The sequence below is a fragment of the Equus przewalskii genome, chromosome 4 (genome assembly GCF_037783145.1).
Source record: "Equus przewalskii isolate Varuska chromosome 4, EquPr2, whole genome shotgun sequence".
Lineage (NCBI taxonomy): Eukaryota > Metazoa > Chordata > Mammalia > Perissodactyla > Equidae > Equus > Equus przewalskii.
Genome location: NC_091834.1, coordinates 31,131,368 through 31,149,251, shown reverse-complemented (window position 1 = coordinate 31,149,251; position 17,884 = coordinate 31,131,368). Strand labels below are relative to the sequence as shown.

The window sequence follows — 17,884 nt, the reverse complement described above, 5'->3', positions numbered from 1 at the left end:
TGAATGATTAGTACATTTAGAGTGTTATGTTGTGTCCTTGGCAGAAGGCTTGAGAAAATTTTGACAATATTGGCAGAATTTAAAGAAGAGAGGCCAGGATATTAAAATATTTCATATGAAGTATGGATGAAGGAGCTGGGAATATTGGAGAAAAGATACCATGGGATGGAGAAATCATGATTATCTTTCTTATGTTTCCTACTTGTCCCAAAGAGTTTTGCTCTCTTTCCTTTGAAAACCCGTGAGATTTCATGTTTTTCTTGGAAATGATGATGATGGTAATGACAATAATTATAGTAATGGTAGTCATAGTATGAATAGCAGGAGCCACTATTATTTACATATTTGTGTGCACACCCAGTGTGTATGTATTCAAACGTTGTCTCTAATTCTTTTTTTTCAAAGCTGTGCAATTTAGACAGTTTGCAGTTAGGAACCTGAGGTGTAATGAGATTAAGTAATTTCCCTAAGGTTATAGCTGAGAAGTCTTAAGGCTGGAATTCTAACCCAAATCTGTCTGTTTCTAAATCCGATGCTTTTGTATCCTCTGTGTATTTTCTTTTCTATATTATAGTGAACCTGTTTTATCACTATTAGACTACAACCTCCTTCAGAGCAAACAGTTTGTGTTAATATTTAAATTTCCCACAGTGCTTTCTTCTACACATAGTAGCTACTTAGTAAGATTTCCTAAATAGTAAATTTAAGCATTTTAAGGGAAGTCTTAGAAAAGAAGAAATAGATTTTTCCTTATTATTCCATAAGGCAAAATTTGGACTATCAGGTGCATTTACAGAAGGTAAATTCCAGTGGTATGTAATGATGCTTTAACAAGCAGTGCTGCCCAACTCTGGAACAGCATGTTTTGTCAAATAGGACATTTCCTGCCCAGGCTAGAAGAGTGCCAAGAGGGAAGAATGTTTCAGAGGGAGCCTTCTTGAGAGGAGACATTTGATCAGGCAGTGCTTTCATCTCTGAGTCTAGCAAAGTGATGGATCGTAGGAGGTTTGCTAGTGTTTTGGTATCGGATTATCTAGTACTTTCTTTACCCTTTAATGAACTTCAGTATTATAAATTATTCCAAATCTTCACTGTCTGTAACACAGTACTTCTAAGTTATATGGCAGGAGTAAGATATAGGGAATATTAAAAAATAGGGTATAAAGGGATATGGGTTTTAGATCTGCCTATCTTCCTATAGAATTTAAGCAAATCAAATATACTTGGAGCCCATGTTTCTTAATTAAGATGATGGGAAAACAACATGGCATTTCTCAGCCACTAGGGATTTCTGAATTTGTTTAAAATGAAAATTTCACACGTCTTCTTTAAAATATATTTTTTATAAAAACAGCTTTATTGAGACATAATTCTTATACCATACAATGCATCCATTTAAAGTGCCAACTCAACGTTTTTAGTATTTTCACCCCAAACTAATTTTAGAACATTTTCTTGCTAAACCCTTGGCTAGAACCTCCAGTATAATATTAAATCCTCCTGTGTCTTCCACGTAAAGGAAGAGGACCCAGGCTTTTAAGCATTTAGAAAGGGGACGAAGGGATAACCACAACGGAAAAGAGAAGACACCAGAGGCTTTGCGGAAAGGAATCCAAGTGAATGCTGATATGTAGATGGGTGGGCTGAGGACGTGCTTGGAGCAGATGTGGATGTTGAGCGTGACTTTGAGGGAGACGTCAGAAACAAGTTGGCAGAATGGTGTGGGTAGTTCCAAGAGAGACAAATGATGCGTGCCCAGTGACTTGCAACTGGAAAGGGTCAAGGTTTGGGAGAGGCAGGGAGGCAAGCAATAGCCTGCCTGGCTGGGACATCTGAGCTGGAACGTCATGCAGCACAAGGTAGTGAGGTTGAAGTGGCAGTTGGTAGACCCTTTCAAAGCACGTGCAGTGTAGGTCTGATGAATCCAACCAGTCTACAAAGCTTTGGTGCATTTGTGCAGGGACATTTCAAGGAAGAAAGCAGGCAACCATGGACAAATCCAATTTCAAAATTTGTCTAAATTTTAGTTCTCCAGTCTTGAATTTTGTTTTGATATGAGAACCAGCTTCCAACTGATACCTCCATGTATTTCTTGAAAGTGTATTTTATTCATGCTTAATATAAATATATATGGAGACTATGAATTTTCTGTAATCTTAATGGCAGTCTGGTAAATTTTACTCTATTAGGGTTTTGGTTTCATAAAACATTTCCTAATTTTATCTCAACTTGCCAAAGAATAAATTGATTGATGGCTTTTCACCTGCTCTATGAGCCATCTGGTGCTAAGTATCATTAATATTAATTATTATCTTTCCCCAGTCAGCCAGACTTGAAAGCATCTGTCCCCATTAGAAAGAGAGACACAGAATCAGTCTGCCATGTGAAGCAAGAGGCTTTGTAAACAAAACTTTTACCACAGAGCATTTGAAATCTGATTTCTAAATGTTTGAAGATGCTACACATTTTCTGATTTTTAAACATTTACTGTGCTTGGATTGAAAATCATGTGGTTGTTGACTTGTGAAAAATATATTTGCATATTTTATTATTTTTACCTTTACAAACTGATTCTCCTTGACTAGTGCTACTTTACTGTTTACTAGTTGTGTGTGACTTTGGGACAAGTTGTTTAGCAGCTCTAATCCAGAGCTTCCTCATTTATAAACTTGAGGATAACAGTACTGACCTCCCAAAGTGATGGAGAAGATTCCACGGTGCCCCCAGGGTCAGTCCTCAGTGCTCAGCCTCAGCACCGCACCCACTCCCATGTGGGAACCAACTATTCCCAGCAATGCAGTAGTTCACACATAACTCGATGCAATTTTAACTAACGTGAAAATAAATCAGCAAGTTTGTAAATTGACTAGGACTGGAAATTTGTTTTCTGTACTTGTTAAGCCAGAATTTTAAAAAGTGACTCCCCCAAATATAATGATGTTTCATTTGCTTAGATTCCCTGACTTTTATATTGCCTTTCTCAGACGAGTTGAGAGCCCCTTATGGATATAGAATCTAATTTATTTTTTCAGCTGTTTAGAAGCTCCAGCAGGAACAGCCATCATTTTACAGATGTTAGGAGAAGCAGATGGGTGAAGTGGCTGTTTAAACTCTATCATGACGTAGGCCATAAAATAAATGAAGTAAGAGAAAGTTGTAAAAAGAAAAAACGTTATTTATAATTCTGTTGAAACATCTACCTTTTAGATCATTTTCTTAAGCATCCTTCTTCAGATAAGGTAATTTACTCTTCCCTATGAGAATACTTGAGAATAAAATTGAGTGGCCTAAAGGGCATACTCTTTATGATTTACTATTAATTGGAAATAGCATTAGAGAATTGCCTTTAATTTTGGTTTTCTGGCTTCAGTATTAGACTTATTATTGTGGAAGTTGTTTCGAAGGAGAAAGAATACTTTTAGCAGATTATATGTCTAATGAAGGAAACTTTTTGTCTCTTTTTAAAAACTGTATTAAGTTATGAAAGAATTGATTTATTTTTCTCTTTGCATTTAGAATACATTTTAATTTTTTCACTGAGCATATAAATTTTGTTTTTAAATGGCTAACCCATTTAGTGTTTCTGGTTTTAAAATGAGAATAATTTCATAATCATAATTTCTGAGTTTGGCTGAATTATAGCTATTTTCTTATATTTTGTTTTGTGTTACAGTGTATGCATGTGTGAGAGAGAATGAAAGGATAAAGTTTAAAAGACTTCTCTTCTTGAAGGTAGAGGCTGTCTTAATCATGACGTTAGGAACACATGCAACAGGGCCTAGAATTAGGAATATTTTAGCTACAGCTCTCCTGGTCTAACCTCAGGTTATTGGAAAAGACTTCAGAACAACTACCATATGTATGTATGTAATGATAGGGTTGAAAATGTATGTAATAATAGGATTGAAATGTGAAAGATATATTCCTTAAAAAAAATAAACCTTTTTTTCTGTGATCAAAGCATGGTGATATGTGCTGTGGGTGAGAGAAAGGAAGAGAGTAGTGAGGCCTCAAAAGGAAAAAGACAGTCTCTGCATAGAAACTTACACGTTGGTTATGGGATAAAGTGAATGGGTGGCTAGAAGAGTAACGGCTGTAATCGTGTTATTTGTATTTTAAAGAGGAATTTCATGATGAAGAACATGCTGTGTATGAGGTAAAGCTGCCTGTTGCTTAGGGTAAAAACATTTGGAAGTAACCGTCATTTCCCTACCAAAGTTTTTTTTTCTTTTTTTCTCATTTTGTTACTAAGGTTTTCGATTCTCTTCAGCTGGCCCTTTTCTTCTGTCACTATTTAGACTTTTCCTAGGCTGTCAGTTTAACATTTTTGTTGTTGAAAGTTTAAAGCAAATAGAGCATCTTATATGACTTGTGAGCTTTTTTTTTTTTTTTTTTGGCAGACCCAGGTGATGTATAAGTGGATAGAGCCCAAAATCTGCCGGGAGGATCTCACAGATGCTATTAGGTTGCCCCCTTCTGGAGAGAAGAAGGATTGTCCACCTTGCAACCCTGGATTTTATAACAATGGATCATCTTCTTGTCATCCCTGCCCTCCTGGAATGTTTTCAGATGGAACAAAAGGTATGATATCAAGTGGCCCAAGAATTGGACCTTTAGCAAAGTAATCTTGTTGTACCTCTGTGACCTTGTTCTAAATTGTTTTTATGGAAGAATTCTTTAAAACATATTTTCTTAGAGGCTGAAGAAGACTTGAGAAATATGATAGTGGAATTGTAAGACTGCAGTGGCTTATTTATCATATCATGAAGATAGCTTTTTATTGGCATTTTATGTAGCATCCTCTTAATGGGATGCATTTTTGCATTTGGATATTAAGAAAATTCTACCATATTAAGCACCCCTTTTCCAGTGTGTGTATGCACATGTTGATGCAAGCATAAACTGTAACTTCTGTTTCAACCTTGGAATAATAAATCTTATTTTGTGGTATAATAATAGTGAAAATCACTCACTTTGATCATGTAGCAATTAAAATAATCCCAAAGTAGAATGTTTCAAAGTGTATATTTAGGAAAATTTTAGTATTTACCAAATAATATTGAAAGTGGTTACAAAATTTGTTTTAATTTTAGTAGACAAAGATTACAATGCACTTTAGTTGCAGATATCTTGCTGTATACTTAATATCCAGAGTCCGAGAGAGAGAGAGCGAGCAAACATGAAAAGGATTTGAATGTCAAATTGACTTGGGTTTAAATCCACATCCTGCAGACTGCCAATAGTGCGATTTATCCAAGCAACTTTACCTTTTGAACTTCAATTTTCTCATCTGTAAAATTGTGGGCAGTAATATCTAGCTCATTATTATTGAGCAGGTTATGTAAAAGTACTGTCTCCTGCAGTACTTTGGTACCAGGAAGTGTTTGCTCAATGAATGTTTCTCTCCCTACTGCTTCTCTTACTGATGTGATAATGTGAAGTGTCCTGGGTGCATTAAAAAATGGCTGAAAAAGACCCTTTCATTTCAGTGTTGCAGTCATTAATTTAAATTAGGTTTATTTACAAACTGAACTCTTTCCAAACCCCTCAACTGCCAGCATAGTTTTTCAACATAGCCAATATTTTAATTTCAAGTAATCAGTCTGTAATTAAATAGTATAATATTCTGTTAAGTTTAATAACCACTAGGAAGGGTGAAATATTTCCTTATTTGTGAGGTGGAGGGAAGTGATTCTAAGATCACACGTAATAGAACTTGTTTCAAAATTACCTTCTTGTGGAGGGTAATTCAGTATTGGCAGTTTCTCCCAGAAATGAAGGGAAAACAATTATTTTAAAAGATTTTATATTTATGCTTTTCTTTATTGATATTAGTCAAGTGTATATGTGTATAGTACATCTAGAATTATTTTTCTTCTCAGATTGCTTTTGAAAAAGTTATTAATTGTTAGTGGAATTGGTGGTCCCGTATCTTTCCTTCCCACTTCCCTCTCTGCCCATTAAAGTTTGGTAGTGCTTGGAACAGAGAAAGAGGGAGTTGTCTAGATACAGTTTAACTGTAATTGTGCGCCTGCTTGTCTCCTGTAGAATGTAGACAGTGTCCAGCAGGAACGGAGCCTGCACTTGGGTTTGAATATAAATGGTGGAATGTCCTTCCTGGCAACATGAAAACGTCCTGCTTCAATGTCGGAAATTCAAAGTGTGACGGAATGAACGGTGAGTTCAGAATCGGCCCACGAGATGCATTTTGGCAGAAGAGACTCTCGGACTCAGCTCTTTAAAAACATACTAAACATGTGTATGGAGGACTTCAATTTTGTCATTAGGCTACTTGCCTGTCTTCCAGCCCTCACTTGAAAATAGTAAATGTGGTGTCACAGCCAGATGAGTTTCCTATAAGATACAATATAACTATTTTGCATGTTTTTGAAGTCAGTTTTGAAGTAGATATTGAGGGTCACCATTTATGGATATAAATTCTGGGATAGATTCCAAGGGAGGTAAGGAAATACATGTGGTTTGCCATTTTGAAGAGTAGTGTGATAGCATTTCTGCTGGATTAGTTTGGCTCAGCGCTGAGCTGTGGTGAGAAGTTAAATCATCTCTGACTCCCCTTGCCTGTGAAATCTGTGAGTGTGTTTACAAATTATATGTGAACCCCACTTACTGAAAACTTGAAAATGTGGCAGGGATCTATAGGATGGTTGCTGAATGTTTTTGTTCTAATATTTTAAGTGTTTAGAGAACCTAGCACTTAGTTGTTCTGCAATATTTATTGTTTGAATGAATGACAATATCTATGTATTTCTAAACTTGACACTGGGAGTAGGTGTTATAAATATTAGGGTTTTACACCAAAATGCATCCTTTATTTTTATCAACTTTTTAGCGATTTTTATCAGCTCACTTGTTCTCCATATTACATTTGATTATTGTGAAAAAAACCCGATGCTTTTTAATTTCATCTGTTTTAAACCAGTACCTATCCAAAGTAAACAGATTTTGGATGTAGGAAGTGAGGTGTACACATGAACACAGAGATTGACAAATAGCAGGTCCTTGAATAATGTTAGTTAGACAGATGAGTGAAAGAGGGGAAGACAAGCCTTAATATATATAAAACATCATGAAATATTCCTCTTTATTGACCAATAATCTCACTTCTAGGAAATTATCTTAAGGGAGAAGAGGAAAAAATAAATAGTTTTTACCTGACCATGAGAGTTTATGTTCCTAAAAGATCCAGTGATTGAATTCTAAGTTGAGGAAGTTAAGACCTATGGGAAAAATAAGACTGGGAAGGCCAGGGTGTTGAATGACTCTATGAAAGCATCAATACATTTGTGTGTGTGTGTGTGTGGGGGGGGGGGTATTCACTGTCTAGGAAAGATTATCTGGAACTTTTATTTGATCTTTTAGGGAACTTTCTCTTCATCTACCTCTCATGACAATATTTGATTTATCCACATGCTTACTCCTTTACTTAGAGGCTATAATATAAGTTTTTACTATTTAAAAAAGTTGCTGTTTATTCATGAAGATGTTCATTGAGCATTATCTATAATAACAAAAGTTGAAATAGTCTGAATATCCAGCAATAGAATAATGTTTATGAAAGTTATGCTATAGTGATCAGATGAAATGTTATGCAAGCATTAAAAATGGCAGCCATATGGAAAACAGTTTGCCAATGTTTCAAGAATTTTGAATGTTCCCGTTCTCCAACCCGTAATTCCACTTCTGGGAATGTATACCAAGGAAATGTTGCGATGTGAAGAAAAAAATCATGCACAAATATGTAAATTTTAGTGTTGTTTATAAGAGTAAAAAATAGGAAAAAACGGGCCAGCCCAGTGGCACAGCAGTTAAGTTTGCATGTTTTGCTTTGGTGGCCCGGAGTTCGCTGGTTTGCATCCTGGTGTGGGTCTGTGCACAAGTGCTTGGCAAGCCATGCTGTGGCAGGCGTCCCACGTATAAAGTACAGGAAGATGGGCAGGGATGTTAGCTTAGGGCCAGTCTTCCTCAGCAAAAAGAGGATTGGCAGCAGATGTTAGCTCGGGGCTGATGCTCCTCAAAAAGAAAAAGGGGAAAAAAAAAGGAAAAAACAAACTAAATATTGAAGGAGATATGATTAAATAAAATTATTATAAAAATACAACATATTGTTAAATCATTAAAATTAGATGGAGAAATGATTTTTAATGGAGAAATATTTTTGAAATAATGATAACTGGAAAAATCAGAAGACAATGCTAAATGAAAAAATCAGAAAATAAAGTAGATTATACAGTAAAATCTAAGGTATATTGAAAAAAGTGTGCACTGGAAGAAGATTGAAAAGAAATATGCCAAAATGTTAAGAGACTGTCAATTGGGAGCGGTAGGTTCCTGGAAAGTATGAATTACTTCATCTTTTTCATTTAGTTTACTATATTTAATAAATATTCTTCATGGACACACACTTTCAAAATCAGAATAACAGCACAAAATATTGGTTTAAAAGTATGTTTATTTGACCCAATATTTTCTTTACTGGGATTCTCTTCTAGAAAAATACAGAAAAGATTAACCAAAAATATCTTCATTATATTATCATTTATGCTAGCTAAAAGGAAAAAACAATCCAAATTGTTAAAATGGATGTGTGGTCAACAGGAGGTACGTCCTATAGAGTGAGTGATTTAGTGAATTTTTGAAATGTATTATATCTATCTACACGATAAACTATGAATTCAGTCATTAACGTATTGTTGAAGTATTTATACATAAAAATGCTTATGCAATGATGTTAATTTATAAAACCATGATACAAAATTTATCAATAAAATCTCAATGATGTAAAAACATGTGTACATCAAAAGATAGTGGGGAAAAAACACCTCAAAATGTTAACAGTGGTTTTTTTCTGGGTGATGAGATGATAAGTAATTTTACTTTTCTTCTTTAAATTTTTCTGTAGCTTTCAAAATTTCATAGTAAATATAAATATGATTTCTAAAAACAAGTACATGATGGTGTGCATGGGATGTGGCATTTCAGCCTGTGGTCCGTTGATTGTTTCTGTGCAGAGGACAGACCTCCCACCACCTTCTGTGCGCAGCTCCATCACCCTGGACTGCTGGCACTTGTTAGCATGGGTCTCTCTCGTGGTCTACTAACTCCTCAATTGAGCTTTGTGTTTTTTAACCTTATTTAAAGAAGATGGGCCCAGTCTTGTCTTTCTATCCCTAGTGCATATCATGGTTCTTGGCACTCAGTGAATGCCAGTTGGGTGAATAAATATGTGAATGAATACAGAACAGGAGTTAAATTAGGGAACAATAACATATCAAACTATAAGAAAGAACTCCAGAACCAAAATCTTCTTCATTAAATAATTTGAAGTTTCTGTTTCCCATTGGTTACCTGAAGACTAGGATTTTCCAACTCAATATATTAGAATAGATAAAGACCATCTGTTTTAGTTAAAATAATTATGCCTCATTGAGAAAACTGCTGTTAGTTTTCCCATTAAATAGCTTTTATGCAAATATGTATTATTTGATTCTTCCTGGGAAATTGTATAGAACGTCCTCGTTGGTATCTGGGAGTCTACCTCTGTGAGCAATTTGCAATTGCAGTTTAAAAATAGGGAAGTTTTGTGGAAGTATTTCTAACTTTGAACATAATGGTCCTTTCTTTTCTTTTTTTTTTTTAAAGATTGGCACCTGGGCTAACAACTGTTGCCAATCTTCTATTTTTTTTCCTGCTTTCGCCCCCCAAATCCCCCCAGTACATAGTTGTATATTTTAGTTGTGGGTCCTTCTAGTTGTGGCATGTGGGACACTGCATCAGCTGGGCCTGATGAGCGGTACCATGTCTACGCCCAGGATCTGAACTGGTGAAACCCCGGGCCACTGAAGTGGAGTGCAGGAACTTAACCCCTCGGCCACGGGGCCAGCCCCTAATGGTCCTTTCTTTACTTTTTTTTCCTTACCTAATTTAAAAAGATTGTTGGCAATTATTAATAGAATTTTTACCAATAAAGATGACTTTTTACCATTTCCAGGTTGGGAGGTGGCCGGAGATCATATCCAGAGTGGAGCTGGAGGTTCTGACAATGATTACCTCATCTTAAACTTGCATATCCCGGGATTTAAGTAAGGAAATCCAATTCTGATTCCCTTCTATAAGAATCGTCATGCCTGTTTCCCTATAGAAATAAATGAAGTAGGACTGCTTTTCTGAAATATATGAATATTGTGATGTACTTAGCAAAGGACAAGCTGTTGTTGGATAATGAGTTACACTTAAGAATATCTATAGAATCAGTGATTGAGAAACTGTAGTTATTAATTGTGTTACTTAAATGAAGCTAAAAGTTTTTAACAATATTCTAATCCAAATGTTACAATAACCCTGATGCTTGGATGCTTAATAAAGAGGTCTTAGTACAAGTTGTTTGCAGGAATATCTTTTGGTTTATATATTTATTTTTCTCCCAGTTTTATCTGTGAAGTAGTATGTTACAAATTGTTTAATCCTGTTTTGCTTTAGTTCCTTATGTTGAAATTTCCCAGAAGGAGTCTTCCTCTTGCTTTAGGATGGTTTGTACTGTTTACGTCAGGAGATTCAAGCATATTACCATGGTTGTGTAGACGCTATATTAGACCTAAGGCCACAGCCATGTAGAGAGTGAGCGAGGGGAGAGTTGTGTTTGGGGGGAGCAGTAGATTAGGGGAAGAGAAGAGCATGGCTCTCAGCTTAATGGAAAAAGTAACAAGTCTGTTCCAGATTGTATTTAGAACATACTATAAATATTGCAATTTTAATCTGTCAACTAGACCACCAACATCTATGACTGGAGCCATGGGGTCTGAACTGGGAAGAATAACATTTGTCTTTGAGACCCTCTGTTCCGCTGACTGTGTTTTGTACTTCATGGTGGTAAGTGAAAGAGTGGTTTTCAAAGGCGGATTTCTAAGCTTAGCATTCTCCTTCAAGTGTGAATTTATTCATGCAAGTTGGGATAAGAATCCAATTTTTCTTCCTATTATTAAGGCCTTCCAAAAACATTTAAAAATGTTGGAAGAAGTCACTAAGAATTGTGCAATGAAGCCCACAAAGAAGGCATTAATTCCTCGTGGGGAGGACTGCGTGTGGGGACCTGGGTGACTGACAGAAGCCGGGGAATATTGATCTGTTAGAAAATTCCTTCAGAACAATATGCCACCAGCAGAATGAAAATTCTCCCCTAATAACCATTCAGCAATTCAAACTATCAGGAGGGAAAAACGTGTCTTAGTATGAAAATATGTATTAATAAGTGAGGGCAGGAAGATAATGGAGGCGTAGAACACTGGGAAGAAAACTTCCTTGTTAAACTTAATAAATGTAGACAGAACTTTACTATGTTCATGTCATAATTTTGCCAATTTTTTTCTTGCACATTTTTTTATTTGTCCTATAAATGTCAACTCTTAGCTTGAGAAACATAGCAATACTGAGTTTACTAAGACCTCATGTGGGTATTAGAAGATTGTTGGCTAAGAATTTAGCATTCTGCTTAAGTAGTGACTTCATAGACATGATTCGTTTTTTTCCAACGATCCTTTAGTAGCTAGTTAATAGTCCATAAACAGTTTCCTCCATGATATACAAGATATATGGAGATTTTAATATTTATTCATGATTACTAATAGCTTAAATGAAGGCAGATTATTTTGTTCTGGTGAAAAATGGACTTTGTGGTAGTAAAATAAGATCATGAATAATCATCAATACATCCATGTATTACACCACAAATAAACAAAAGTCTTCAGTTCTCCCAGCTCTGCCTCCTTATTTCTTTAATCTGTTAATTCTTCTTCACATTCAGTGCCATTGCTGAAGTTCAGACTCATTATCTCTCAACAGTAGTCACCTATCTGTTCTTCTTATCTCCATTCTTTCATTCATACTACTGTCCAAATTATCTTTGTAAACAGAAAAACAATGGTAGAGGCATCCACAAAAAAATCTACCCCCTTACCCTCAGTGGCTGCTTATTGCCTATGACAGTGGTTCTTAAAGTGTGGTCCTTGGACCAGCATCATCAACATCATCTGGGAACTTTCTAAAAATGAAAATTTCTGAGCCCCATTCTAGTCTTAATGAGACTCTGGAGATGGGGCCCAGCAATCTGTATTTTAGCACGCCTGGATGGTGGTTCTGATACACACTGAAGTTTGAGACCCAATCGCCTGTGAATACACTTAAAATTCCTTAGCATGGGATCTGTATGGCTTTTTGTACTCTCTGCCCAGACTTTGCAAACCTACTTACTACTTACCACTCTTTAGACACCCTGAATTTGTTAGTGAAACGTCCTGTACTTTTTCGTGTCTCATGCCTTGACACTCTAAGCTAAAATGACATTCTTCCTTTTGCTCTTTTGTCTGGTGAACTCCATTCATACTTCAAGGGCAGCTCAAACTTCACCTTTTCTGGGAAGCTTTTTCTTATTTCTTTCAGTAAAGTTAACCGCTCTCTCCAGGGTGCTCCTAAAACCCTTGAGAAAAACTCTATTTTAATTATGTGAATGTATTTATGTTTTTGTCTTTCTCACTTGACCAAGCACTCCTGAGGGTAGGGATCACAGATATTTGTTTTGGTAAATCACTCTTAGAGTTTTTAGCTTATAGCAGAATCTATTAGTTTTATTTCCTCTGTGTGTGATTTGGTCTCCTCATAGGATTTTTTTGAGATATCAGTTAAGTAGCATATAAAAATACCTTCAAAATCATGTAGTATTTTACAAAAGTAAGGTGGTGTTACTTGCAGTAATGCAATAAAGTCCATTTATTATTGGAATAAACATCCAGAAAGATGGCGTTTAACAAAGCACTAACTGTATATTATGAGCTCCTTTTAGAAAGTGACACATATGATGATTTGGTTGTTTGATAATATGGGGGATTCTGTAATGTATGACAAGGACATGCTGTTATTCCTATCTGTGGCATGAACTTAAGACACATCTTATAGCATATTTGATCACTTTATAATGTTTGACTCCTATGTCATAGGAGAAACATATCTTGAGCTCTTGCCACCATCTTGTTAACTTGTTATCAACCGGATAACTAACAGAAACCCATCCAAATTCCTCAGTCCTCTATATGGTTTCTGCAGGGAAGACTAATTAGAAAATTCAGGTTTAACCTTGGTTTTCATTTCAAATAACTTATATGTGTATTGTATTATTTGGTTGACATTATGTTTGGTATCTAACCATGTTAATGACAGCATATTGGTTAGAATGTCAGACATTTGTATAATAGTCTAAATAGTGAATTTAGCTAAAGATAGCAGAAATAAAATACATAAGTTAATCCTTTTGGAATTCAAGTGTAAGCAAAAGAATGTTTCATGAACAAATAACATTCTTGTTAATCTGTACTTGGGGAAGCCTGGAAGTTGCAAGTGTAATTCAGGGGGAGCTTAGAATTCCTGTGCAAGAGCTACTTATCAGAATCTTTCAAGGAAAGATGCAAATAGAAAGCCTTGCTATTCTATGAGGATCCTAGAAATTTACTGTGAGAAGTTTGAGAAATTGTTTCCCCTTCTAAGTATATTTGCTAAGCTAGAGTAACACATACACTCTACTCCCCCTAAAAACTCCCTTAAACATTTGAGACCTCTTTCAGGTTATATTGACAATGTGATTGATATATTGTAATTACTAAGCTAGTGAGTGCTTGTGTAGACTTGAAGGGAAGTTTTGAGAGCTTTAGGATTACATGGTCTATACATAAATATTCACAAATCCTATAGGGTTTACTGTAAATACAAACACGTATTTGTAATGTATGTTAACACTGAGTTTCTGATTTTTGGTATGTATTTCTTCTATGTTTTAGGATATTAATAGAAAAAGTACTAACGTGGTGGAATCATGGGGTGGCACCAAAGAAAAACAAGCTTACACCCATGTCATCTTCAAGAATGCAACATTTACATTTACGTGGGCATTCCAGAGAACTAATCAGGGTCAAGATGTAAGTTCCAAGCACTTTTCTTTTTTTTTTTTTTTTTTAAAGATTTTATTTTTTCCTTTTTCTCCCCAAAGCCCCCCGGTACATAGTTGTGTATTCTTCGTTGTGGGTTCTTCTAGTTGTGGCATGTGGGACGCTGCCTCAGCGTGGTCTGACGAGCAGTGCCATGTCCGCACCCAGGATTCGAACCAACGAAACACTGGGCCGCCTGCAGCGGAGCGCGCGAACTTAACCACTCGGCCACGGGGCCAGCCCCTTCTTTTTTTTTTTTTTTAAAATGTAAAAATGATGTTAAACATAAAAATGAATCCCCAGTGGGGATTCATACAAAGTTATCACTCAAATCCACTGGAGGAAAAGACTTAGCTTTTTATTGATGTGGAATCAGTCATTTGGTTATGGAGTGGATGAGTCTAAAAATGGTATTTTTTTGTTTGTTTTTTGACAGCAAGAAGGTATGAAATGGAATAAAACAATGTATCTGAATTGTTCTACACTTTGAACAAATGTAGTTGCTGAAAGCTTAAGAGAAAGAAAATCTAATTTTGTATTTACTGTATTTAAAGACTTACTTTTAAAGCTTTCTGAGACTTTGAGAAGGCTAGTGAGTTTCTTTCTCTTTGTCTGAATGATCTGACATTTGTCCAGATCATTCATCCAGGAGCCATTAACTGGTGTTGGTTTATTATTTCATTACAATAATGTCTCCTTTTACAGACAGGATGTTGTGTATGTACACATGCACATGATTGGGTTAACATACAGAATTATTTACTCTCTCTTACTTTCCTTGCTAGACTAGACCTTATTCCTCCCTTAAGTAAATTCCATTGTATGTTTCAATAGTAGCAGGACTGTTATTTTTGTGGATCTCCATAGACGTGACCTTCCCAAGGTGAAAACAAGGTAAACCACTTGTTCAGAAGCTGCTTTTAAAGCTTTGGTGGCAAATGTAGAGCATTTTCTCTTTCCTCTTCAGGCTTTTACTGGGGAGCCCACTCCCCAGATTTTTCTTGATTCCAATTGTTTTTTACGAGTGTTGAGATTACCATCATGTGGGGCATGAACATGCTGTGGAATCCTACCTCTTTTGTCTCTTCCCTAGGCGAAAAGCATTAGGTAGTCCAGGGTGATGCTGCTCTGTACTGATACAGTGATGCCTTCTGCTTGATGAAAACTAGACTTTAGTTGACTCAGTGTCATAAGAAGGAAAAGTATAGTAAGACCCTGGTTTTTGCTCTCTGTTTTGCATCCTTTCAGTAGAAATCAGAGTACACTGGTTAGGGAAAGTACTAAAGAGGGAGAGGAATGCCCAAAGGAGTGGTGTGATTTCGTCAATATTACACAGTGTATAGGTGAGGACAAGAGCTCTAAGAGTAGAACTCCAAGACTTTCTGATCACTAGTCCAAGGCTTTTCCATGCTGCAAACAGCCTATTGTATCATTGCATTTAGGCTCATATCTCAGTAAACAATGATGATAGATAAAGTTGCTCCTCTATTAAACCATACCTGTTTTTCCAGATGTAAAGTTTATAAATATGCCTGAGTTGTACCAATTCTGACATATCTCATGGTGATTGTGGCAAAACACCTGGAACTCAATTACTGTGGAAACTAACTTCTAGTGTTAAGATTTAAGATTTTTTGAGAAGAAAGAACCAAAAAGGAATAATATTAATCCATTGTCAGTTATAAACTGTTAGCCTGGAATGCTCTGCTTAGTTATTTTGGTGATATCAATATGAAACAATCTGGTTGTACAACTAAGTCCCAAGGCAGAAGTCATTACTTTCTGCTTTCTTTTTAGAATAGACGGTTCATCAATGACATGGTGAAGATTTATTCTATCACTGCCACTAATGCAGTTGATGGGGTGGCGTCCTCATGCCGTGCCTGTGCCCTCGGTTCTGAACAGTCGGGCTCATCGTGTGTCCCCTGCCCCCCAGGCCACTACATTGAGAAAGAAACCAACCAGTGTGAGGAGTGTCCACCTGACACCTACCTGTCCATACATCAGGTCTATGGCAAGGAGGCTTGTATTCCATGTGGGCCTGGGAGTAGAAGCACTCAGGTGAGTGAGTCTGTACTTTAGTCACCCCCAGGAAAGCACATTTTAATAGAGAAACTCAAAAGTTCTCTTTAATGTGTCTGCAGGAGCTATAAAGTTGCTAGTTATATTTATAAATGACTTTTTCATTTCTTTTCTTGTTTTCTCTCTTCATGTATTTATTGCGCACTTAATATGTGCCATGAAAGTGCTAGTTGCTGGGGACATAAAATATTAAGAAAAACACCTAAATAAGATGCTTTCCAAAAGTACTAAAATTGATTTCTTGCATATTCTGTTAAGGTGGAGCAAGTAAACCCCCTCTGTAGGTTGGCTGTAGGAGTATATGGAGAGCAGCAGGCATATCTTAAAAAATTTTAAGGGCAAAAGTTGATGCTATGTTATGGGTGAAGGAGAAAATTATTTTGTTGTCTGTTTAAAGTGGCATAACAGGGACTTTTAGCTATTTGTTAAAATACCTTTCTACAAGAAACTAACCTTAGAATAACTTTACTCTTACTTTAAAAAAATTCTAAATCTTCTGAATTTTGCCCAGGAAAATCTGGTTAGCATTTAGAAATTCTCTGTATTAATATGGTAAAATATATTCTAACCAAGACAAAATTACTGAAATAGGTTTTAAACCTAGAACTTTTTTGAAATACATTTTTCATAGCTGCTAATACTTTGTTTCCTGCTGTGTGTGTGTGTATATATATATATATATATATTTTTTTTTTTTACGTTTTTAATCAAAGGACCACTCAGTTTGCTATAGTGACTGCTTTTTCCACCATGAAAAAGAAAATCAGAGTTTGCACTATGACTTCAGCAACCTCAGCAGCGTGGGGTCGTTAATGAATGGTCCCAGCTTTACCTCCAAAGGAACAAAATACTTCCATTTCTTCAATATCAGTTTGTGTGGGCATGAGGTGAGTGCTGGCTGTCAAGGTGAGATGGAGCTATGTTTCAACTCTGATTGAGTTGATATTTTCTGTGTTGATGGACCAATAAAATCGCTATGGAAACTAACAACCAAATGTCAGAAGCTGAGCTTTGAAAGCTTCAGTCCTCTGTTGCCTCCTTGCATGTTGGCATTTTTCTTCACCGGGAGCAACCTTGTCTGGTTCTCAGTCCATCAAAGCACTTATCCAATCAGTTGAACCCCAAAGCTTGGAGTTATGGTGTAAGTGCTTTGAGGATCTTTTATTTTTGTAAAACTGGATCAGATTTGTCAATCCTACCTATTTTTTAGGCAGGCAGTTATGGTTTGATAAAGTTTTTACTCTTATTTATGCTGTTGATTTTGTGTTTTAAAAAGAAAATGACTTCCAAGAGGAAGTTTGTCCAAAAATAAAAAGGAGGTAAGCAGGGGACAAATGTCAGTTCATCAGGTAGGCTCTGCTAATAAATAATAAGAGGATTCTATTTCGTATGGGAAGAAGCAGAACCTTAAGTAATACTGGTAATGAAGAGAGTTACAGAACTATATGTTCAATGTTTTTGTGGGCATATGAGGTTGGGAAGTATGTATACAGACATACCATTAACAAAGCAAAAATATACTAAGGCATTTCTTCCATGTCTCTTTCCGTATTAACTCCATAGTATCTCTAATGGTGTACCATATGAGATGTTGTGCCAAACTTTTTGCAAAGGAAATCAAAAGAGATCTGATGACCACAGAAGTTTTCAAACAAAAAGATCTATAGATTTTACATGATATGACATTTGTCTTGTCCTGATTTTACAGAGGTGATTTGACACTCTATTGGTTACTCACTCGGTTCACTCAATAAATAAATATATATTAAATATCTGTTATGTTAAATCCTGTGTAAGGCAGTGAATAAGAGTAA

At 36.0% G+C, this 17,884-nt stretch overlaps 1 protein-coding gene across 11 annotated transcripts in view; it reads left to right on the top strand.

The window, feature by feature from the left end:
- The window catches only part of ELAPOR2 (endosome-lysosome associated apoptosis and autophagy regulator family member 2), a 166,615-nt gene that overhangs the window by 115,180 nt on the left and 33,551 nt on the right, over positions 1-17,884 (top strand). For all 11 annotated transcript variants that reach the window (XR_011539455.1, XR_011539454.1, XM_070617322.1 and 8 more), the window contains 7 exons: positions 4,401-4,581; positions 6,049-6,177; positions 10,010-10,100; positions 10,785-10,887; positions 13,842-13,979; positions 15,786-16,049; positions 16,784-16,957. Coding sequence is in view for 9 of the 11 variants with exons in the window: in XM_070617322.1 (XP_070473423.1) it covers positions 4,401-4,581; positions 6,049-6,177; positions 10,010-10,100; positions 10,785-10,887; positions 13,842-13,979; positions 15,786-16,049; positions 16,784-16,957 (1,080 nt within the window). In the remaining 2 variants the exon portion in view is untranslated. The remainder of the gene's footprint in view (positions 1-4,400; positions 4,582-6,048; positions 6,178-10,009; positions 10,101-10,784; positions 10,888-13,841; positions 13,980-15,785; positions 16,050-16,783; positions 16,958-17,884) is intronic.